Source organism: Zeus faber, assembly GCF_960531495.2.
Source record: "Zeus faber genome assembly, chromosome: 13".
Classification (NCBI taxonomy): Eukaryota; Metazoa; Chordata; class Actinopteri; order Zeiformes; family Zeidae; genus Zeus; species Zeus faber.
In genome coordinates this window covers 29,685,961-29,710,834 of record NC_137198.1, presented here as the reverse complement: position 1 = coordinate 29,710,834, position 24,874 = coordinate 29,685,961, and the positions used below count along the sequence as shown (strand labels likewise).

Here is a 24,874-nt window from a genome sequence, read left to right as displayed (position 1 = left end):
TTTTGTGTTGTTCTTCTCCGCTGCCTCTTGTGCCTCTCTTGCTTTCTCGTCTAGCCACCTTCTTTTGTTGCTTCTGCAGTTCTTCTTCACTTCCCTGTCCAGGTGCCGGTACTCCTCATCTTCTATCCTCCAACTCCGGAGCCTCCTCTCCTGTTCCCTTTTTATCTTGGCCATCTTCCTTTCATCAATAAGTTTCCATGTCTTGTCTGTTATCCATCTTTCTTTGTTGGTACCTCTTCTTCTGCCTAAAACTGCCTCTGCAGTCTCAGAGATGGCCCGGGAGAACAGGCTCCACTGCTCCTCAATGGTTGTTGAATGTTGTGGTACCTCAAGCTTCTTTCTCAACTCCTCATGGTAGCTTTGTGATATGTTGGTGTTGGCTTGTCCACCGCGTAAGGTCTCTTGTACTGCACCTTTTGCACCTTCTTCAGGTTCAGCCTGATTTTACCCACCACAAGGAAGTGATCTGATCCTACATCTGCACCTCTGTGGGAGCGGATGTCTAGCAATGACGAGCGCCACCTTGCATTGAGGCAAATATAATCCAGCTCGTTTCGGGTTGCCGCCAGGCGACACCCAAGTCATCTTGTGGATCTGCTTGTGTTTGAAAAAGGTGTTGCCGATGCTGAGACCATTGGTGCTAGTTAACATCAACACTCTCTCCCCGTTGTCATTTGTGGAGCTTGCAGACCCATGTGGTCCCACTGTGGTGTTAAGGCCCCTTCTGTCACTATCCAGCTTTGCATTGAAGTCTCCAATCAGCATCGTGATGTCATAGCTGGGGATCTCTTCAAGCACGGTTTGGAGCTGGCTGTAAAAGGCGTCCTTGTCTTCCTCTGAGGCAACTTCGGTTGGGGCATAGACTTGCACGATGGTTACTTTTGCATGTCTGGTGTAAAGCCTCGCTGTGATGATGCGGTCGTTCACCGGCTTCTATCCAACTAATGCTTTTGCTGTGCAGCTGGAGAGGATGATGCCGACTCCATGGGTATGGTGATCTTGCTTCCCAGAGTAAAGGAGGGTTGCTCCATCAATCATGAGGCGCCCCTGCCCAGGCCACCTCATTTCACTAACGCCTAAGATGTCCAGGCGATAGTCTTTCATAGTCTTCAGCACCTGGTCCGTGCGGCCACACTGGAACAGCGTGTGTACGTTCCAGTCGCCTACTTTGGTGTTGGCCTTGGTGTTGAAGGGGTTATCAGGGGTCGGGCTTCCTGCTGGATTTCACCCGGCCCTGTCATTGATACATCCAAGGATGTGCCGTCTCTTCTTCAACGTGATTTACCGGAATGGCTTCTTCTCAGCGTTTCTGTAACATGCTTTTTTTCCCGGGGTGAGGTTGTTAACCCCACGCCCAACCCCCAACCTGGAGGACCGGGTGCTGACTTTCGTCTGGCCTCTACTCTGAAACCTGTCCGGCATGGTAAAACCTGCCAGGGGGTGTGCCCCCCCGCCGGTGTAGCTTTCAAGAGTCATGGAGACACACAAGCCTCTCCACCAACGACAAGGTACCAGCACAAGGAGAAGTGTGTATGCTGTGTGATGAATAAAATAAACTTCCAGTCTTCTGAGAAGAGAAGTTATTATTTCAAAGTGCATAAAGCCGTGAACTTATTGAAGATTTTCAATTTGTATTTTCATCGAAAAAGTTGAACTTGAGCTTGATTTATACAGAAATACATGTGCTGCCTGTCTCATTCTTCAGACAAATCCATATGGTAACCCAACATTTTATGTCTGCAATTAAAATATGCCGCAATTCAAATGTTGTGTCATATGTCTTTTATTGATTTTTAAATGCCAAAAATATGTTCCACGTCTCTGTTGCGTTTGACAGTGTTAATGTGGTCGAAATCATCACCGAAACCCATGCCAATGGATTTTCTGACTGCCAGATAGTCTTTATGAAAGAAAAAAAAAAAATAATAAAGCAATGAGTCATCAAATATTCGCATTGAACAGCCAAATCCGATACGATGGCCAAAATCCTGAGTCGGTACAGCCCTACTTTCTAGTACAGGTACTCCTCACTTAATGACCTACCTGTTAAACGACCGTTCCGACTTACGACTAGCTCTCCGACCAGTCGGTATTGTACACAGCATACAATATGCTGCGTGCGTGGTGTCTTAGCGTTTAGCATCTCATCGCACAACACCGTTCTCAGTCTCGTATCCGCAGTCTGTGAGTATTCGCTACACTAGCGTTCGCAATCGCCATGCCCCCTTACCGTGAAATAACACGGGTCCTTGCTTATTACAATGCTTACCAATTCGCTTAACTGCCTTGTCTTGGGAATGGAACTCAGTCGTTAAGTGAGGAGTACCTCACTTCCTGTTATGGACTTCTTTTCGCAGAATCCCTAACATTGACTGACTATCAAAATACCCAGTGCAAACATAAAGTAGATGTGGTGTGGGGGTGGTTTGAGCAGCTACACCTGTCCTGGGTCTAGGTAATTGGGCCCAGGACCAGGGTGGCTGTATACCTATTGCTCGTTAAATGAATCAACCCGCAATGGGTAAAATCCCCATCCCAACACACACACACAGGAGAGGAGCCCTTGTCATGACCTGTTGTACATCTGCTCCGGGCTTGTTCCATCTAGCCCACGCACTACAATTAAAGTGGTGCGTTCTCTACTCCGTTGTCGGGTCTCTGTGTCTGAGGGCCCTGAAAATGCCTCTTGGGTGGTGTGTGGCTGGCGGTTCTGCCACAGTAGACTTCCTAGCAGACTTCGTAATGCGGACATCCTAGGAGACTTCCTGGTGTTGATGTCTGAGCAGTGGCGGACAGTCAATGCCTTCAAGGCGTTCAGTTAAGGTGCAACATTTCTCAGAATGAAGAAAAGTGTCTTATTTATTAATATAATAAAATATTTTTGCGTCATTCGTCAATCTTTCTGTAATGAGAGATAATAGGTTGGGAAGGAATTACCAGTCCTAAAAAATATTATCCAATCAGCTCTGTTTCTCCGCTCCACCATGTGGAAAATTTATTACTCAAATGCCTTTAGAAAGTATCTGCCTGATTTTGGACTTACAGACTAATTCGATTTTAATTTGTAGCTGGTGGGTGTATTCTTTCAGACTTTTGCACCGTCACAAGCCTTCACTGCTGCCAGCAGAGTTGTCAGGTCAGCGGCTTTCCAGTGGAATTGGACCATTATTTAAGTGTTGCAGTGTGTTGTTTTTTTGTCCGCGGTTAAGGGGGGTTGCACCACAGAACTTCTGGAGAACTTCCTCCATGTAAAGCCATGGAATATACTGCCACCAGTTGGAGCTTGTCCAATACATACATATTTGACAAGGATCCAAATATGTATGTATTGTATGTATGTACAAAGCATCTGAATAAAACACTTAAACTGTAAATACTTGAATTTCAAGAGTTCTGACTTTTTCTATGTTCAGTTATTGCTGGGAAATGTGTTTCTGGCACAGTGCATTGCACTGCTGCCTCACAGCAAGAAGGTCCTGGGTTCGATTCCTGCCTGGGGCGCTGTTGGCACGCGCTGTTGGTGCGTTATCTCCACAATAAGAGCCTTTCTGTGTGGAGTTTGCATGTTCTCCCCGTGTTCACATGGAGTTCCCTCCATTTAACATCAGTAAGGACCCCCACCAAAACATGCACACATCATCGCCCGACCAGCGATGGACATTTGGAACCAGGTCCCCGGGCGTGTCGCGAATGCTGCCCACTGCTCCTGGCTGCCCCCCCCGGAGGAAGGACTAGCCAGGATGGGTTAAATGCAGAGGCCACATTTCACTGGCCACCATCCAATGCATGTGCGTGTGTGGTGGTGGTGTGGTGTGTCGTGTGACAAATAACGATTCTTCTTCTTAAAATATGCATATACTTTTTTACTTTGTCTGGTGAATGCTGAATCAATAGCAATATGGTATATGAATATGAAAAATCCCCACTCCATTTCCATATATGGACATGGACTGGCCTGATATAAGTGTGACATGCTTTTCAAGAATATTTTGTTGATAGGCGTATCGGCATAGCTGTGATGTTATAATAATACACCTTAATCTGTATAGCACTTTTGTAATGTTACAAAGTTCTTTAAAACAGCAAAACATATACATAACGCATGTCAGCGCATTCAAAAATTATGTTTTTCCTCTGCCAATGGAACTGTGGCTTGTTGACGTGAAGTAGTTGTGCACAACTATAGGCGTATTATAGTAATATGGTCATGAGATTTTGAGATGGTTTTGCGGGAGATGCCCACTGAAGGCCTAGGTCTGAAATGCCGGTCCACTACCGGGTCTGAGCAGACTTCCTTACACCGACATCCTAGTGGGGACTTATAATCAGGCCTCCAAACATACAGTGGACTTGCCAAGACAGACACCGATCTAAGAAGTCTGTCTAGTAGTTATTTTTATTCTCTTTATATTATTCTAAAACATTCAGACCATTTAAACATTGTTTTTTCAGCTTCATTTCTGCGCCCACATGTAGCAATTGACCCTGGGCAGCTGCCAAGTTTGTCTCTGCCAGCATGCGGGTCTAGTTGTTTCATCTTTAAGTACTACATTTGGTTCTTCTTTCTTCGTTTCCAAGCATTATTTTATTTCGCACTGCTGGCATCAAGAGACATGGGTCAACAAGTCTCCTGATGTCTCTTGATGCATGTTATTTGCAATTTGCTTGCAAAAATCCTGGGATTCAGCCATCTCGAATAACAGGCCTCACCACTGAGTGTTCAGAACACAAGTTCAACCTAAAGCAGTTTAGGGTATCAGAGCCTTGCTCAAGGGCTGTAAACAAGTTGCTCATACACTTCAAGCAATGTATGAGAGAGAGGGGGTGGAAGAGAGATTTGGATGTAACATTATCTGCCTCATGTATAATTGAGTGCTCAGGTAGTTGTTGTTTCACTGACACTGAAGCCCTGATCCCAGGTCCAAATGGAACAAAACATGGCAAGTTAGCCACCACATTTTTTTTCCATTCACTAATCATTTTTTGGACATGGACTTCTGTACTTGTTTTACCTTTCATGTAAAACACACAATTTCAACAGTGGTTTTGTACTTTCATGCATTTGGTTGAACTATCCGTGCCACTACATGAGTTGAACAAGTCTTACTTTCAATGTCTTTATTGTATCATTGCAGTGTAAACCAAAAATGCTTTTTTTGGACTTTCCACCAGTGTGTGTGATGATATAGGAGAGTTTTACTGAAAATAAAAGACATGGCTGCCAGCTCATGATTAAGTGTTTGTTTGTTTGTTAAGGGGGGGCGAGGGATACTGCTTATCAGTTTACCCATTTGTGTATAGGGCCATGTAACAGTGTCTCAAGATATTACCTCCAGAAATATAAAACAATCTTAAGCTGCCAAATGACTAAGCTGAAAGGACAGCTTTGAAGTAGCCTATGTGTGTCATGAAAGCATCAAGGCTTAAATAGGGTATCGCTACTAGATTTTCTCAATACAAAGATCCAAACCAAGAGCCATTTTGAACATGTTGGATGTCATTGATATCACAGTGACTAGATTTTCTGTTGTTTTTGAAACATGCAATCATGCTATGGGATGTGTGTGTGTGGTGTGTGTGTGTGTGTGCGTGTGTGTGCCTGCCTTCCTGCCTGCCTAGCTAGCCCTTTCCTGCAGCTAAGGCCTCTTTCGTTTTACCACAACAACCACATATAACACACTCCCAAAACTCACAGAACATTTCCCTCCTTGTCAAATGCCTAAAACTCATAAAAGTTCCTCCCGGGTATCCTATCTCGCTCTGTTGCTATCTCTACCATCCCTCCCTATCTCCCGCTCTGCCGCTGGCTCTCTATACACACACTCATGCACACAACCTACACCTTCTCTGTTGACAGCAGAGTGTTTCCGGTTGGCCGCTAGCCACTCACTCATACACATACACTCACACTCACTCAGGCACACATGTTCTGGTGTAACTGCCCTATGTTGGATTGGAAATTGGAAATATTTTCCAGGGAAGGTCAAAGGACCTCTTGTATAAACAAAACAAATGTACCTGCTGCTATGCCTTTTTTTCCGTTCCATTAAAGGCTAATGCCATGGGTCACTGTATCGGGCTGCAGGCTTTATGGGAAAAATATGCGATGTTTGAAAATATGTTGCGATTTGTGATAACGGAATGATATGCAATGTCAGCACAATACAGCCCCCAGCCACATCAAGTGGACCTAACACAAAATGCTGCCACATTGAACATAGCAAGTGCACTGCAAACCAAACATGCAATCAAAATATCATAAACACCTACTGCTACACAAGGCGGTGGGAATCTCTAGGCACTGCACATATGACATCTAACTTCAACCTATTTCTCCCCCCCCCCACCCTCTCTTTCTCTTTAGGAGAACTTGCAACAGTTGATAGTCATGTCCCTGCCCAACATTTTCTGCATTGCCAAGGATCCGCTCTCAGGTAACAAACTCATATGGAAACATTGAAAACTTGACAATTTTTTGGAAATGGTTGCATCCGTATTTAATCATATGGAATTGTTTACCCTTGGATCTATTTACTGAAGTAAAAATATAAAAGAACATTACTTTTAAAATGAATTAAATGTATTTTTTAGAAAACTCTGCTTTGTTGTAACAACATCCAATAGGTATTAGGTTGTTAAGATGTTGTTAAGATGTTGGCAACATCTTAACAACATCACCATGAAAAAGCTTATTACTATAGCGATTGAAAAGCAAAGAGTTGACAAACTGGCTTATTCGACATGATATTAGAGCAATAACAGACACACATTTCAAATAATTAATTATAAAAATGAAGAAAATTTCTGTCTGGCTTGCTCTCTTTACATCTTTTACATCATTTTTCAGGGTACAGATAAACATACACCTTACACAAATCAGTTTCACTATTTTAATTATGTTTCAGAATATTCTGTAGCTAAACATACATTTCTATGCTAGAGTAAAGAAAACCTTCTTTGCTCATAACAGATTTTTCGAATTTCACTGATTTAACATGAAAAACATTCCAACATCTACTTTTCTGGCATGATTCACGCTAAAAGAAATCTGACTTAAGCGATTGCACCATTAAATCATCAATTATAGTTTATCATGAAATTTTAAGCTTAGGTTCACTATTTCTCAACCCGTTACGTCCCATAATTTACAACTGTTCATAGCACAACCTTGCTGAATGCTTTACAATTAAGAAAGTTACCATTCATTTTGGTGCTCCATGCTGCATCCGCACACCGGCAGTATCCGTGGCGTATCCCCACATGGATACTCCATGCATGAGCATTACGTGAGCGTGGGTGCGTTACCACACTCACAACATTTCACGGTCCCCCATGTGGAAAAAGTCAATTTCTGATTTTAATTTTGGATTCTAAATGGGATATGAAATAATGGGATGATACACGGATATTCCTGTCTATTTATGTGCCAGCCTCCGGAATTTCAACGCGCAGGTATGAGGGCCAAAATTAGCGGGTTGACCCGGGTGTCCTGTTTGCATCAGAGCCGATCAGAGGTGGAGCCGATTAAAACCCGGGTCTATTGGCGGATCATTTGACCTGGGTTTTTCCTTTCCCACTGGTGACAAATGCCAGATGTTGCCGGGTGTTACCATTTTTTTTGTGCGGTTGGAAATGGGTATTATAAATTGCAGCTGCCACATTACAATACAAAGCATAATGCTGGCAATAGGAAGCAGCCAAACTTCCTGTTTCTAGTCTCTTGTGTTATTACTGATGTAGCCAGATTTGCTAAATCAGCTCTGATTTACCAAGGTGCAAAACAAGCAATAAAACCCTGAAAAACCTGACATTTCCTTTATTTCAAAATAAACCCAACATTATGACTCCTGCATAACACCTCCCTTGCACTTTACGAAGAGGCCATAAGGTTTTAAAACTAGGAGCAACCACCAGCCAATCACCACCATCTCAGGATGAGCTAAGGCAGAGAGATGGATCGACATAATGCCACAATGAGGATTATGGTAAAGCTCTCACGTGGTGCTCGCAAATCTTACTTCATGCACTCTTCAACTGATCTTTCCTTTTTATCTGACAGTTTTCTTTTTTTCAATGTGTGTTACCAGTCGTTAAACAGGACTCCAATAACTTAATCTGTGGGGGCTGTGCATTCTCCCTGTGAACGACGTGATACCGTGTTTACTAAAGAAACTCTGCCATCTTCAAAATGTCTCTTGCAAATTAGAATGTCAAAAACAACGTGTGTGTGTGTGTGTGTGTGTGTGTGTGTGTGTGTGTGTGTGTGTGTGTGTGTGTGTGTGTGTGTGTGTGTGTGTGTGTGTGTGTGTGTGTGTGTGTGTGTGTGTGTGTGTGTGTGTGTGTGTGTGTTTCTTTCCCAGCTAAGAGTATGGATGAGCTGAAGAGACTGCTACTTTTGATACTGGGCTGTGCTGTCCAGGTAACACACACTCCGCTCTCTCTTAAAGTAACACTCCTGAATTTATGTTCATGTGCGGAATACTAACTATAGAACTTCCTCCTTTAAGATTTGAAAACTGTTCTTGTCCTGTTCTTGTGTTGTGGTTTCTTTAAACTCCACCAGTGTCAACCACAGCAAATTCCTTTGCGGGTAACCAGTTATCCAAACTTGACTTATTTGAACCAAACAGTCAAAACTAAACAAGCACATTTTTTATCTTTCTCGCCAACTATGTCAGTTACTGGGCACTAGTTACAGCAAAGTGCATGTAGTCATATGTTTCCGCGTGTATTCTTTTCAAACATTGACTTATAGCAATATCACATTTGATTTCAAAGTACTTTTTTTATTTGCTGCAGTTCATCCAAAGCATAGAGTTGGCTACATAGCTTTTATAGGCTAGGTAAAAATAAACTATTGGTTGAAAAATAAGGAACCTATCCTTTTGATGTTGAGATGTTTATGTTTCACATTTCAGCCGATCAGACTAGCGTGTTTTGGATAAATGAGGCTGTACCGTGTATCCTGCTATACCGGCCATGTTCTGCAAGTGTGCCTGGTCAAACTCCATGGCTGAAAGCACTTAAATAATGAATTAGTGGTTTGAATTTGCTACAATAGACTGCCTCGTGTTATGTGTGTACACTATATATTATATTTATTAATTTCTTTCTAATTGGGCTCTAATTCCATCTCTTTTTCTGTCTCCGTGTGTTTCTATCGGGAGCACATTTTGGTGTGTTTATTTAAGCATGTCTGGGCAGGACCTGTCAATGGTGCAGTGATAAGGCACTGGGTGCAACCAGATATAACTTAGTAAGGGCGTGGTGTTGAATTGAATTGTGTTTGGAAAGAGATTTAAACAAATGTGTGCGGTGTGACAAGTCCTAGCTGAGAGCGAGTGGTGGATCACCAACAGTGGTGATCAGTAAGGAGTTAAATTAGAAGAGGCTTCCGTGCTTCAGCTTCAGGTCTCCAGTTACCTCCACCAGAGGGGAGGGGCCACTTCCCTGGGAGAGGGATCTGTTTCTACTATGTCTGCTTCTCTCCACTTGGTTTGTCTGTCTTTCAGTCTTTTTGTGTGTATGTATTTTTTTCTATTTATTTTTTAAACTGTTTTCTTCCTATCCATTTTCTCAATCCTGTGATTCTGGACCCACCCACAAACTCTTTCTCACTTTCTCTTTCCCATCGCTGTCCTTCCCATGTATTTGGACTCTGGTAATTGAGTCCTTCCCTCCCTCTCCATGTTTTTCTGGTTCCATACAAGAGGTGGAGAGACAGACAGAAAGACAGGCGGGAGGGATAGGGAAAGGGTGGGGTCACATGGATGGGGAAAACGGCTATGAAGAGGTGGAATTGGATAGGAGATGAAAAGCTGAACAGAAAAGAGCTGCACAGTTGGACACCAGTCTGCTCAACTGTAACTTGCCCCAGGTCCAGCCAACAACCTTCTTCCTATAAACTACCTTTCCCACAATCCCATTCTGCTGCCACCAACTATGTTTCCCACGCCGCTCTGACAAATGCCCCCAATCACAAAAGGCTAGTGCTGCATTCAATTCACTACATTTAGCAGACACTTTTATCCAAAGCGACTTACAATTATTCAAACAACCGACGGACACAGCCATCAGGAGCTAAGTGTCTTACTCAAGGACACTACAGCATGCCAGCAGGAGGAACCTTGGATCGAACCAGCAACCTTTAGATTACTAGACGACCAGCTCTACCTCCTGAGCTACCATCCCCATGGTTCAAGACACCCCAGATGAACTTAAGCAGTTCCTTGCTCAGTTCACTTCTACTTGGAGTAACTGACCTTTCCTTAAAATTAGCGAGTTTTGCAGCTGATGCCATTTTGGATTTCTAAATCTGTGAAACTCAACACTGGATGAACATGTGGAATTAAAGTGAACTGGAGCATTTGAGGTATTCACGCCATGTGGACAAGGACGTTGACATGGCGGAATAAAGAAACTGGGCACACACTGTTGATTTAAAGAGTTGTTAACAATGCATGCCGGGATTGTTGATCATTTGAGTACTTAAAGTACTTGAATACTCTTTTAGTATAATTTTTAATGGCGGACTTGTTCTTTAATCAGATGACACATTTGTCAGGTATATTAATACCTTATACTCAAATGTTGATCTTGAGTATCCCTTCCTCTCTCAAACAAATTCTGCAAAATGTGATAACATATTGTATGTTTCTGTGTGTCTGTGTGTGTGCATATGTTTAGTGCGAGCGTAAGGAGGAGATGATTGAAAAGATTAAGCTACTGGACATCGAGACCCAGGCTGCTATTGTCTCTCATATCCAGGAGGTCAGTACAAGGAAAAACTGAACAGTTCAAATTTGAGCAAATCATGTCATTTATGGATAGCAACGGGTGTAACCGGGATCACAAGTAAAACATTTGCTACTATGGTGTTCATGTTGGAGTCCATATAGTTAACCAGGCTACTAACTAGTATCAATATTGGAAACTGAAGTGAACATAGAATATACCCAAAGAAAAGTTGAGGTGGAGGATTTTTCCATATCCCTAACTGACTCAACTCAAGTCTTCAAAGGCTGTAGTCACTCACTGGCAAGAAGTTTGTTTGTAGAACACGTTTTGGTCAACCAAATATTTTGTTCAAATCATGCTTATTATAGCTATTATGGTAAAGCACAGCTTACAAGATCACAGAAGACCTTTCCTCTCCGGTCCATGCTACTGATTTCATAACCTCTCTAAAAGTCAAGTGTGTCTCATCCTTGTGTATGTGTCTGTCCACCATGTGTGTTTTACATTTGTGTGTGGCAGGTGACCCACAACCAGCTGAACGTTCTGGACTTGTCCTGGCTAGAGGAAGGGGCGGAGCTTGTGCAGGAAGAACTGGACCCTCTCTCCCGCAACATGGCTGTGTCTCTACGTCAGCTAATCGAGCAGCGAGACAAAGCCAACGAGGTAGCCCATGAGTAGGCATGATGTCTAATTTGAAACTGAAATGCATATAGATTCATGCCAGAATCAAGAAGGAAGTGAAGTTGTCAGAAAAAATTAGGACATTTTGGCCTGACGTGCTCCATTTAGACATTTTTATTTATTTATATTTTTACATCCAAGCTAATGTAAAACTTCCCGCAGTTAACAAATTAATAAAGTTAAAGGGTAGGTTCCCCATTTTCAACCCAGGCCTTCTCACTGTGCTTAAACTCATTCCAACGGGGCAAACGTTTAATTATGAAAACATTAAATCTCCTTTTCTAAAACGGGAAACTCGCATAATAGCCACAAATAACTTTGAAAGACCATCTCACGATATTTTCTGTTTTTGGAAAGGAGATTGAATGTTTTCTTTTTATACTTAAATGTTTGTACCATTAGAAAGAAAATCTCAAACCTCTACTTCTCTCGTTTTTTTTTTTTGTTTTGGTCAGGTCATTCTGGACCTGACCCAGGAGAGGGACTATATGTGTAGCCAGCAGCCCTTAGACAGGTGCCGGACTCTGAGCATCGGCGGCTCTGGGGCCCCGCCGACGATCATCGGGGGTCCTGTCATGCCTGCGATGGTGAAAGAGGAAAGACACCATCTGTCTGTGGAGCTGGCTGACACCAAGGTCAAACTACGGCGATACAGACAGGAACTGTGAGTCTCCCCAAGGCAACGTTACCGTCTGAACTGTTTTCAAATAAATAAAATGGTAGAATATAATTGCTAGTTGGTATTGGAATTGCGAATTACCAATCCCAAATGGGATGTTTAAAACAATATATGATATGATATATCATGATAATGATTCAATAATCAAAACCTTTATTTATAAAATGTGCTCTGTGAAGTTGTAGCCGGGAAATACATGTGTAGCAGGGAAATACATGTGTAGCCTAGAAATACATGTTGATAGCACCTGATTGTGGGTCGTGTCTATTAGAAAGGTCTTTCCTCGTTCAGAAGTAGTCAATACCTTTCTCAGAAAAATGGTGTCTGTGAGCCAGTTTTTTTGAGCAATGTGAAAGTGTTCTACAGAAGTAAAAATAAAAAAAACATAATGTTAATGACGCAACGATGCTTAAACCAGCTAGCAACTGTTGCTTATCAGACACAAGCCACGGCCATGTGTATAAACTACTATCAAAGCAAAGCATTACAGCTGATTACACTTTGCAGTCAACAGAAATCCACAGCGAAATCACAGAAGCCGTCTAGGCATTTTTTAGAGATTACAAATTGTGTTGAGGGTGAAGTCCCACTCTAACCCCTTTAATCTAGATGTAATTAAAAGCAGTTGGCCATGTTTCCATGGATTGCAGTAGTTTTACTCGTCTCATTCTTTATTCACAATCTGACTGTGATCTAGTAATTTCTCAGGGAACTGACCTACTATAACTACATAGTATCACAGCTCATTGTACAACATTGAATTAGCACTAACCTCATTGTGTGTGTGTGTGTGTGTGTGTGTGTGTGTGTGTGTGTGTGTGTGTGTGTGTGTGTGTGTGTGTGTGTGTGTGTGTGTGTGTGTGTGTGTGTGTGTGTGTGTGTGTGTGTGTGTGTGTGTGTGCGCGCGCGTCTTTCTTTCTTTCTTTCTTGAAGGGAGGAAAAGACAGAGCAACTGATGGACTCCAGACATGAGGTTGAGCGCCAGGACCAGGAGCTGCAGCGACTAAAGCAGGAGGTGAGATTTTGATTTTTTTTTTCTTTTTCAATGGTGTAGCCGTTTACTTAGCAAAATAAATTACCTCTCAAAAAAAAATACGTAATAAGTCTTCTGATCTATCTCTTAAAATAAAGAATTGTCCTTGTTGGAGAAACGTAAACGTCCTTATTTTATCGATAGTTTCAGGGGCCTGTTTCATTTAAAAAATAGCCTAATCATCATCAATTATTCAGTGGTCTCGGCGTCCATTTTCCATTGAGAGCGCCATCTTCCCTGCTATTGGCTGGTGCTGTTCATTTGCATGAAGTTGAAATCTGCTCAACTTTCCTTGTCGCTGTGAGCTCGTCGCCGGACGTGGCTTGCCAATGTGGCAAATGCGAATGCTGTGAAGCATTCGCATTTGCGTCATAAATCTTGTGCCGCAACATCTAGGGTCCATGTCATTCATTATTTTTTTCTTTTTTCCTTTTGGATTTTCTGTAAGAATCTTTTTTGCATAAATTAGCATCGCTTTTTCTAGCCTGTTGTCCGCCGTGTGTTTACTCTAAAGTCACCTTTGATTGCGCAAGATCTACGGTTTTGAGAGTCAGGACTCTGGTAATCTCGTGTAGCCGCATCTTCGTGTCAAATCTTTGAATGGAATCGCATAAGCTAGTTTCACACATGAACTCCAAAAATGTCCGGATAATCAGGTTGGGGCATTGTGCGGAGTTGCCCTTTCACACATGTAGCACACGACCGGAGGTTGTCAGATGCGTTTACACTACCTGTCAATATTCTTTTTGGTTTAGACGAAGTCTAGAGCCTGGGTAGAGCGTGCAGGAGGCAGGACATGACGAAATCTTGCATCACGTTGCAGAGTTTTATAGCACACCCAATATGGCAGACGAGGCTACTTATCACTACTTTTGACTTTCTTTGTGTTGATACTCCATGTATTTGGATGTGTCAGCAATATAAACAAAATAGTGGAAAGGAATTAAAGGAAAGCAGAAAGGAGTACTTAAGCCTTAATCATGTTGATACTCCATTTATTTGGATGTGTGAGCAATATAAACGAAAAAGTGGAAAGGAATTAAAGGAAAGCAGAAAGGAGTACTTAATCATGCCTTAATCATGGAGCCAAACTCCATGATGATCCGCACAAAGGTGGCCTTTATTCAACCTCGGTGAGTGGCCGTGTTGATGACGTCACCAGTTGCATAATAGAGATGTCATCGACACGCCCACTCGCTCGCTGTGAATTCTTCCGACAATCACCTGCAATCACCACTCAATTGGACAATATGTGGACTTTCTACTCGGGTGCTGGCTGGGTATAGTCTGGTTAATGTCTAGTCCAACTGATTCAGACATTTGCGTTCACACATACAGTTCCTCCAGGTAATGGCCGGATTTTTTCAGGGTTGCAGTGCATGTGTGAAAGCAGCTTTAGTGTGGGCAAGTCGTTGCTCTCCACACATTATAGGAACAAAAGGGTAGTGGTGTCACAATTCTCCAAATTCATGATTCAATTTTTGATTTAAACATATGTATTTATTTCAGCACTGAAGGCTATGCCATTGTTAGACTATCGGGTCTTGTTTCACTTGTTTCTCAGTAAGTAACTTCCAGTCCAGTCACATTAATAGATTATAAATCATTTATATTTATTTATATAATGGTTTTTTTTGTAGTGGAATAAATATAAACAGAATATTTCATACAATTTCATAGATAAAAGAAATGCTTGGGAGTCGTAAGAGCCAGCTCTTTTCAGTGAGCAGGATTATCTGGCTCAATGAAAAGGACTTGCAGTGTGTCTTCTCCTCCACCCAAAACGTCCTTGTCCGCTCTGTACGTTCTTTGCTAATCTTACTTTTTTACTAATTCTTCAGCATAATTTTCCAATTCATATCATTATCTTATCTTTGATATCAAAAACCCAATCATATCCATTATGTTAACTACTGTTATGGATCATATACCGGTGCCTACCGGCACTTCTCACAAGCTGCCAGTACTCTGTTCTGCCATCTTAAGTGGACAAAACAAGTGGACAATATTTGTAAAAATATTGTAAAATATGTCATATTTTATTGAGTTGGAGCACACTTTTTCTTTCAATTATGAGAACACACAAGCTGCAAGCTCCGGCTCCTGTAAACCCCCACCCCCACACATGCAGCTTAGCAGGAAAAGCTCTGCTTCAGCGATACAGTATACAGTTTATTTTCAGTTAACATTACATTACCCCAACAAAGGCCCCAACAAAGACCCCAGTCAAGGGGGGCCTTAATGTCGAGCCCTGAGGGATGTGGTGCAGCAGGCGATATTACCCACAAAAATACGGGGAGAATCGCAAACCTGCTTGTGATTTCAAAGTTTAAATTCAAACGCGTATTTTGATTTTGAATCGGAATCATGACACCGCTACAAAACAGTGAAATTTATCATGATATGATGTTGTTATGTGTGGGGTCGCTCACATTTTCAAAATCTCTTAACATTTGAGAAATCTTGTAGTGCAAGCCAGGCTTCACTGGCTAATAGAGAGGCATAGACACTTTGCCTGAAAAAGTGCCTATTTGTGAGTATTCTCAGTTCTCTGAATCAGCAAATTCCCAAGATTCAGTACTCATGGTTAGTCTGCAAAGAAATGGTAGCAGTGTATTCTCGTGGTCAATTTTGCCTCTTTGTCACTTTGAGAGAGGGGGCTTACAGGATACCCCATCATCTGTGTTTACACCGTACACATCATCTTACTTGACTTCAGTACAATTTCAAGTTTGTCAATTTTAGGGATGTGCCAAATTCATATTTTTAATGGTCTAAGTGCTATGGTATGGGTGGTATGATATAATAGGTATTTACATGGTCATTACCCCTCCAGCATACCTCTTCATACAAAACCAAACTCTAGAACATGGGTAGAAAATGCATATTTACTAACAAAACAATCAAAATGTAAAAATAAATAAATAGATAATAATAATGTAATGCTGCTTCTACATTTTGAAAATGGGCTCCATTTAAAAAAAAATAAAATAAAAAAATAAAAAAAAGGAAGGGGCTCTTTACATTCATGAGAAGTTGCGTAAGGAAGCCCTAAAGTTGTGTGCAAAATCAAAATATCTCTAAGCCCGAGACCAGAGTATGTGTCCACACGCTAGCGCTTAAAGTACTGGAGGTAAGTTCAGGTAAGTTTCATTTAAGAGGACTTAAATGTATATTTAATACAACACAGACAATAAATTCTATTATATAATTATAGAACCCAGAATCGCGATTGTGGCACCGCCCCTTGCAGCCGCCTGCACCAGTGCCTTGTGTCAGTTACACACATTTTAGTATTTTTAGAGCTTATTGTGCGTAATCACAGGGTGTCATGACATTTCACTGCATAATGTATGACCATATGTATGTGACAAATAACCTCTTGAATCTTGAATCTTAACGTGTGCATGTATTTTCTGTGCAGAACCAGTCACTGTCGTGTGAGGCTCGCTCGGTGCGCGCCTACCGGGACGAGGTGGACTCCCTGAGGGAGCGGGCGTCCCGCGTGGACAGGCTGGAGACGGAGCTGAGCCGCTTCAAGGAGAAACTCAATGATGTGCACTTCTACAAGACCAGGGTGGAGGTGCGCCTGAAGATAGGCGCCAAACAATATCTATACATATATATATATATATATATATATATATATATATTTTTTTTTTTTTTTTTATTGAAGAAAAATCCCTCAAATGTAACACAACCACAATATGACGGGGTAAAAGTCCTGCTGCCTCAGGGCAAACGCACAAAGATCTCTGATAGGGAGACATGAACACAGTATGAGGCAGCAGCTGTTACTGGCAGGCCAGTGAGTGAGTGAGTGTGTGTGTGTGTGTGTGTGTGTGTGTGTGTGTGTGTGTGTGTGTGTGTGTGTGTGTGTGTGTGTGTGTGTGTGTGTGTGTGTGTGTGTGTGTGTGTGTGTGTGTGTGTGTGTAGGAGCTCCGTGAGGACAACCTGACTCTGCTGGAGACCAAGGTGCTGCTGGAGGAGCAGCTGTCTGCCTCCAGGGGGCGCTGTGACAAGCTACATACTGTGGAGAAAGACAACTTACTGCTGAGGTCTAAGATTCATGACCTGGAAATGGTACAGTATCTCAGCTTCCTTTCTTTGTGATCTCTTTCTTTCCTTCCTTTCCTTCCTCCTCTGTTTCCCCTCCATCTCCGTTCTGCCTCTCTCAGTGTGTTTCTGTGTGTCCAGGAGAGGGACAGTGAGCGTCGCAGGCTGGAGGAGCTCCTGGAGGAGAACCTGCTGCTGGAGATGGGACATAAGCAGAGCATGAACGAATCTGCTCACCTGGGCTGGGAACTGGAGCAATTGGCAAAGTGCCACCACAACAGCAGCACAGACAGTACGACATACACATACACAACCACACTCTCTCATCCTCTTCTCTTCTAAGCTACTCTGTTCTGCTATACTCTTTGTTTTAATCTTTTCTAATCTAATCTGATTCAGAAACATTTAACCGTGAAGAAGGTTTTACTAAGTCTGTGTACAAGTTTTTCCATAGAGATACTGATATTTTGGTACGGGTTACTTTTTTAGATACCTGTTTTGTTCAATACTCAAAATAAGGTCCTATATACTGCTTAAAAACAGTGCTTTAAGTTAACAATAACAACAGAATTAAGTGTAATCAAATCTTATTCTAACAAAATGTAAATTACTTTGTGCATTTACTGCACAAATTTTTAGTTGTATGGAAATTGACAGTGTAGTGATGAACTACTTCATCTAATGCCACATAATTTCTGTAAAATACTATAGCCAAAATGATGGTCAGTGACGTAAAGGTTTGCAAAGACATGCAAAAACCTTAAACTCCAAAACAAAAGTCAAGGCATGCACATCTTTCATAGGACCTGTAATCCATAGCGGCCAATCCAAAGGGCGTTGGTACGTAACTGTAATATGAATGGAATTACTTTGATATTTGTCTCAAAATATCCCTTTGCCGAAATGGTGGATTGTAACTCCGCCATTTCAAGTTTCTTCAAGATCTTGATTAAACAGACTGTTTAATCCAGTGTTTTAGCCAAATCACTACACATGAAGTTGAGTCACCAAAGTTTAGTCCAAGTCGACTTTGGAGTCTTAGTCCAGGTCACCAAAGTTGAGACCAGGTCGAGTTTCGAGTCCAAGTCATCAAGTCTCAAACCCTTTACAAAGGGCACATTTTGCAGTTCACTTGATGGCATTTTTCAGTATAATCTGTGTATGAAGAGCACACAATCCTTGGTATTAATAGCATAAAGTTATGGTATTAATATGTAGTCCATTCGGCCATCATCCGAATGGAGTTGATGCACAAGTCCTAGTTCGAATTGTCAGCACTCAAGAATCTCACTACAACCCGGCATTGATTGAGCTCTTCTTCCCCTGTGTGTCTGACCCACAGTCTGACCTGTGTGTCTGTATTTTTGTATCTTTCCAAGCCCACAAATCACTGGTGCAGGAGCTGAATGAGTGCGTTTCCAGCCGCGTTCTGAAACTGGAGAAGGAGAACCGTGAGCTGCAGGCCTCCATGGAAAGGTTGCGGGAGGAAAACCAGCTGCTGCAGGAAGAGCAGCTCTCTGCCAAGATGCTGGCCAGGGAGAACCAGGGACTCAGCCAGAAGGTAGGACACAGAAACAGACAGAACAGAGTCCCTACGCCCATTTCAATCAACTACCAAATTTCCTGCTGCCCCTATATCAATGTCAAATTATTCTACTGACCTCTGTCTTTAAATGATGAGATCTTCATTTCATGACAATACGTAATACCAGTAATGTTGTTTGAGAGTGTCTGCCAATGCCACATGCATAGCATTTCCATTTGCATTTGTGTTCCATTTTTTTGTGTTTCATGGCATTCAGTTGGAGCGTCTTCAAAGCTTATTGGACCAGGAGCGAATGACCAATCAGGACATGGAATCGCTTGGGGAGGAGCTTCTCAATGAAAAACAAACTCTGGAGAGGGAACTGCAAAACCTGAGGGCGGAGAAAGACAGACAGGTAAATTTACAGCTATCAAATTCGCTGCAAAGTAGACGGTGGCAAGCCTAGTGCGACCAAATCCGAGCTAGCTATATGTGTGGCTAATCGGTAATTAGTCTAAGAACTGGGCCATGGAGGTTGCGGAGCAGGTGTTATACGAATAGAAATGTACAAGTGATAAATCTAGCAATCGTTTTGTTTGTTTGTTATTTTGTTTTTGATTTCATTTTCGTGTCCGTTGGCTACCACTCAATGATTTGTGTTGCAGTGCCTCTCATTTACGAAAAAAGACCAGAATTGATTTGCACATAGATCATCAGTAAAATCCAAATACTTAACTTTAACCATTCATCAAACTTATATTAGTGTTTGATCTCTCGGGCATAGAAGTGATCGGCCATGTCCTATTCCTCTCTGTTTGGTCTCGACAGACTTCCGAGCTGGAGAACGAGCGGCAACACCTGGCAGACGCGGTGGCGTCCCTCCAAGAGCGAGCCCAGGCAGACAGCGAGGCCCGTGTCAGGGAGGTGGAGGCGGAGAACCGTCAGCTGCACCACAATGTCACGGACGCGGGCACACGACTGGCAAGCCTGGAGAGCCAGCTGAAGCTGGCCAACAATGAAGCGGAGCGGCTGAGGGAGCGGGCCCGACGCTGCGAAGAAGCAGAGCGAGAAGCCGGGAGACTTGTGAGGAACAGGGATGCACTGAAGAGAGAGGTGGGAGCACAGATGGAGCACCCTGCTTTTAATAGTAAAATCTGAAACAGTAGGGCAGGGGCACATTTTTGAGTTGAAATTGTAATGAGAGCCTTCATATTATGGTTTCAGGCTCCATGTCGTGAATGCTGAATGTTGAAATGCTGAATTCTTATTCATGGAGCATTTGTGGGCAAATGCACAGAAGCATTGTTCTGATATAAAACATATTTCTGTGTCATGTGTCCTTTGGACACTCTGTGAGTGCAGAACACTCTCACACAAATCATCAGTGCACCTAAATATGAAAATGTTGATATGTACAAATATAGGCGACTCCCCATTCAAAGATTGTAGGTGTCTGATCTTGTTCGCAAGAAACGTACTCTCAATTTTACAATGAGGAAATGTGTGTCCAACTCTGGGGGAAAAAAAAACATGAATGCCCAAAAGAATCTTTACTTTGTATTATTTATTGGTAAAATCAGTGCCAAATTAACTATGCATCTTGCATATTTACATATCCAAGATCCACTGGAATTCTGAGTTTGATGACCATTTTTCTGTTTGGGCTTTTTTTTTTAAGTGTTGCAGTTGTCTTGAACACAGCATTATTTATCAATACCAAATGGATAACAACATGTCTTCATCAATACTTACCAGGATTAAGTGGCAATTTCTCTTTATTTTAACATTTTGAACACAACATTTTATGTTATGTTATGTTGCATTATCTTGGAGGAACTAATTTTTAAGACAGTGATGACCATGGCTACTGGGGAGGGGGGCACTCTTAATTCAGTTTTAAAGGGTACCTATTATGCAAAACTCACTTTTTCAGTGCTTTTGTACATACTGTACATTTGGGTCTCTGATGCGTCTATTAATACACAAACTGTGAAAAATGACAACTCAATCAGTCTTTTGTGAGCTGTCTATTTTAGAAAACATGTCCTAAAACAATCCATTCACATTTGCAGCCTGGGAACCTACAGGGCTTCAGTAGAATTATAACTGCCCCCCATCTGAGTCACTCTCAAACAAATCTTTTAAAAAAAGAGGAATTAATACCAACTGTCTGTGAAAAAATGCAGATGATGGAAATGTAATTATTTCAAAAGAATTCTGCTGGGTTTATTTCTTTCTTTCTAAAAAAACAAGATGGTACATAGACTGTAGGCTGTGCGTTTCTCCAAACAAAACCAATAAAAATTGTCATTTTTATTGTAGATGTATTTATTTTATTTATTTTCATTTTCGACTTTTACATTAAACAAAAAATCCCTGCGTCTAAGGGTCTCAGTGTGTCGCTGTGCGGTGTCGGTGTCTCCCACATGCCTGGCGCACGGCAACCAAAGTCAGAACAAACTTTTAAATTAGGCCTTGTAGAACAAATATGAGTGAAGATTCAGCAATTGGATTGCTTATTTCTCTCCTCAAATTTTTTGAGATTTTGATTGACTGATAAGGTGAAATCAGTGAAAGTTACGGAATAAATTCAACGGAACCCGGAAGCCACGCTCAAACACCATTGGCTCACAGAACCCAGAACTTGTGCTTACACCCCATTGGCTCACAGAACATGGGACCTCAGGAGGGTGGCTCCTCCCACAGAAAAAAGCCTGTTTTGGAACAGGAGGGTGTAGAGGTATGTTAGAATGCATAATCTGGGTGGTAGTTTGAGCTAAAAACGCCCAAAAACATGTTTTGGGGACCCCAGAGACCTATATTTACTTGTTGAAAAGGAGCATAATAGGTCCCTTTTAATGTATCCAATGATTATCTACTCATTCTCCTGCCCCCCTTCTCAACAAAGGTGGCATCTTTGCGGGTGTCCAGCGAACGCACAGAGGCCTTGGAGAAGGAGGTGGCCTCGTTGGAGCAGGAGTCAAGGCGGCTGAAGCGGGAGGCCGAGGAGGCGGAACGGGAGGCCCAGCAGCGGCTGGCACGGCTTGAGGAGGACCAGCATCTGCTCAGCCAGGAGAACATGGAGCTGCGGCGCTCCGCAGAGGGCCTGCGCTCCTTGACTGCCCGCTTGGCCGCCCTCCAGGAGGAGCAGGGAGAGCTGGTGGCCAGGTTGGAGGAGGCGCGTGAGGAGGCACGGGGTGAGCGCCGCCGGGCCGAGAGGCTAGAACAGAGTGTGGCAGCGCTCGGCCAGGAGAAGCGGCGGGCGGAGGAGGAGCTGGAGAGGAGCTGCCAGGAGAGGGAGACGGCAGAAGAGAGGGCTGGGCAAGAAGCACGCAGCAGGGAGGACGAGCTGAGGCGTGAGGCGGAGGAGGGCTGTGTGGGGAGCGACGGAGGAGGGAGGAGGCAGAGGAGGAGATGAGGCGGCTCCAGCTGGACCTGGAGCAGTCTGAAAGGGAGCGCAAGGGCCTGGAGAAGGAGAGCTGGAGGATCCGGACACAGCTGGAGGCCAAGGAGGCAGAGCTGGAGGAGAGGGCCACGCACTGGTCGGCAGCCAGGAAGGAGAGCGGGGCACTGAACAAGGAGCTGGATCGGCTGAAGGAGGTGTCTGTCAAGGCCAAGGAGCTGGAGAGAGAGAATAAGGAGCTCCTGAAGCAGGCCACCATTGACAAGAGGATGCTGGCTACCCTCCGAGAGGTGAGAATTACAAGGAAGACAAGGGGGGACAGGGTTTTAGATTTATACAATTTTACACAGTATGCTCAAATAGTATACGATCAGTATGAGGATGACATACTACATCCATTGAAACATCATAGTATGCATTGCAAACGCAAGCGTATCCCACAATGTATTATGAGAGCAAGACGCTGGTAAAAGTTTCTTTGCAGTGTGGTCATCAACCCGCTATGTGCTGAAAGGAAGTGGCAAGGCTATATGACTATGTAGTATGCTCGAGAAGACACAAAGCTGAATTGTTCAAAATTCAGCCTGGTGTGTCTGAGATGCTGTTCTTTTTACTCACATATCAAAGTATTCTGGATGATAGTGTGAACACCTAGTACATAGTTAGCCCTTTTGGACACAGGGCAATTAACTATCTTCCGTAGCAGCAGAATATAAAAAAATTAAAAAGTTAGACAACACAGATGTTCCCTCATATGGAATGATACTCTCGAAGAACAGAGGGGCTTATTCTGCTCCTTAAACAACCACTGGTTCCTTCTTCTCACTCTGGCACCATCTGCTGTAAAACTCCACCAGATGTTATTATAAAAGATCAAATTCACAGTTTGTGACAAAATGTATTTTTGTGACACGCACACACACACACACACACACACACACACACACACACACACACACACACACACACCCCCGCTCCTGACTGTCTCCAGGACCTAGTGTCAGAGAAGCTAAGCGTCAGCAGCAGAGCGTGGAGCTGGAGAAGCTGAATGAGGAGCTGGAGAAGGTTGGACTGAACAGGAGAGACTTCTGCAGCAGGAACACTCACTGGAAGACAGGTAGACCCCAATCCCCCTTAAAAAGAAAAATGTTCACAGTTGGATATAGCCTTGTAGATTGAGAGAAGATACAAACAAGGCAAACATAGGCTTAAGAAAGGAATTGAATGCTTATCTCAAGCATTAAATTCTACAACCCAGGTTTTACAAGTGAAGAAAGAGAGCTCGTACTAATGCTCCCAGCTGTCTTTGGCAGCGCCGCTGACTATGTTTTATTTAATCAACCACCCAAGCCCATCTTGGCTGAATGGCAGGTTAAGGTAGGTCCCCTGACAATGAATATGTATGAACCCACCCCTACAGCTATAATACACTCTACTTGCCTGCCAACGTCATTCACGGCAGTTTATTCAGCCTGGCGTAATTCTGGCAAGGCTGAATTCGTAAGAACTTTCTTCACTTGTAATCCCTTGGTGTTTTTAAATGCATCCGCATTAGTGTGGACATTAACTATACTGTATCTCATATGCAAGGGCATTGTGTACTGCATTGGTGTATGTAATGTACATTATTATGATTATGTAATGTAATGGATGGTGTCCTGCTGGTGCACAAATGTGTGGGCACAATCAGTGGCTTTTCACAGCCCTGGTGTTGGTCTCTGAAGTGGCCTCACCCTCCAGGTGCCGCAGGAGATAAGCCTGATAAACTTTGCAATATAGCGAAGTTATTTATCATGGCTGCTAGAGAGCTAGTTAGCTGGCAAGCCCTGGTTGGGAACTGGGGTTTGTGGAAAGGAGAGGTGGTTAGCCACTGACTGATCGGTGCCACTGATAGGTGGCATTGATAAGTAGCAGCTCTCTGGATCATTTGCGCTCATAGACCACCCGATGAAGGCTTGGATGGGGGCCTCTTGTCTGACAAGGGATTTTCCAGGAAAAGCCGGACCTGCTACTTCAGTCCTGACAACATTCCTCCTTCTCACCACACTTGTGATGAGTGGTATTCTGGGAACTCCTCATACTTTAAAGGCATTTCAATGCAACGTGTGGAGGGCTCAGCCAAAAGTGTTCAGGGCAGTGGTAGAGGTGGGAAAATTGTGTTCCATCCACTGGCTAGCAGGCTATGTGTGGGTTTGTAGCATCCTGGCAAAGATTGCGGAATGCTCCTTTAAAGCAGAAAAGGTTGAGCGATCGGAGCGACACCTGTGATTAGTGAAGAGAAAAAAAGAAGACTAGTATAGAATTCTGAGTAAGATTATCTTCTGACAAAAGAAGGTAGAGCTGGTAGAGCTGGTCGTCTAGTAATCTAAAGGTTGCTGGTTTGATCCCAGGATCCTCCTGCTAGCATGCTGTAGTGTCCTTGAGCAAGACACTTAACCCATAATTGCTCCCGATGGCTGTGTCTGTCGGTGTTTGAATAATTGTAAGTTGCTTTGGATAAAAGCATCTGCTAAATGCAATGTAATGTAATGTATTTGTAGTGCGGCGATAGTGGCGCCGCCCCTTGCGGTCGCCTGCTCCGGTCGACTTTGCACATTTTAGCATTTTTTTCATTTTTTCATCATAATGTCCGCCAAAAAAGCCTCAGCAGTTATCTCCTATGGCCCGCGAATTTCCTAAAAGGACAACTTTGCGACTTTTTATCTGTGGAACTAGAGTGGCCGACTGAAATTCTACTCGCGAACACTCTCAACAACAACA

General features: G+C 43.0%; 1 protein-coding gene across 1 annotated transcript in view; it reads left to right on the top strand.

Annotated features, from left to right (window-relative positions):
• Positions 1 to 24,874, top strand: part of ccdc88c (coiled-coil domain containing 88C) — a 108,920-nt gene that overhangs the window by 30,394 nt on the left and 53,652 nt on the right. The window contains 17 exon segments of the mRNA XM_080012181.1: positions 6,365 to 6,434; positions 8,361 to 8,419; positions 10,687 to 10,770; positions 11,257 to 11,400; positions 11,874 to 12,082; positions 13,031 to 13,112; positions 16,555 to 16,713; positions 17,067 to 17,213; positions 17,328 to 17,478; positions 18,566 to 18,747; positions 18,989 to 19,126; positions 19,540 to 19,824; positions 21,620 to 22,081; positions 22,084 to 22,404; positions 23,106 to 23,127; positions 23,130 to 23,189; positions 23,192 to 23,231. Of these exon segments, the coding sequence (XP_079868307.1) occupies positions 6,365 to 6,434; positions 8,361 to 8,419; positions 10,687 to 10,770; positions 11,257 to 11,400; positions 11,874 to 12,082; positions 13,031 to 13,112; positions 16,555 to 16,713; positions 17,067 to 17,213; positions 17,328 to 17,478; positions 18,566 to 18,747; positions 18,989 to 19,126; positions 19,540 to 19,824; positions 21,620 to 22,081; positions 22,084 to 22,404; positions 23,106 to 23,127; positions 23,130 to 23,189; positions 23,192 to 23,231 (2,615 nt within the window).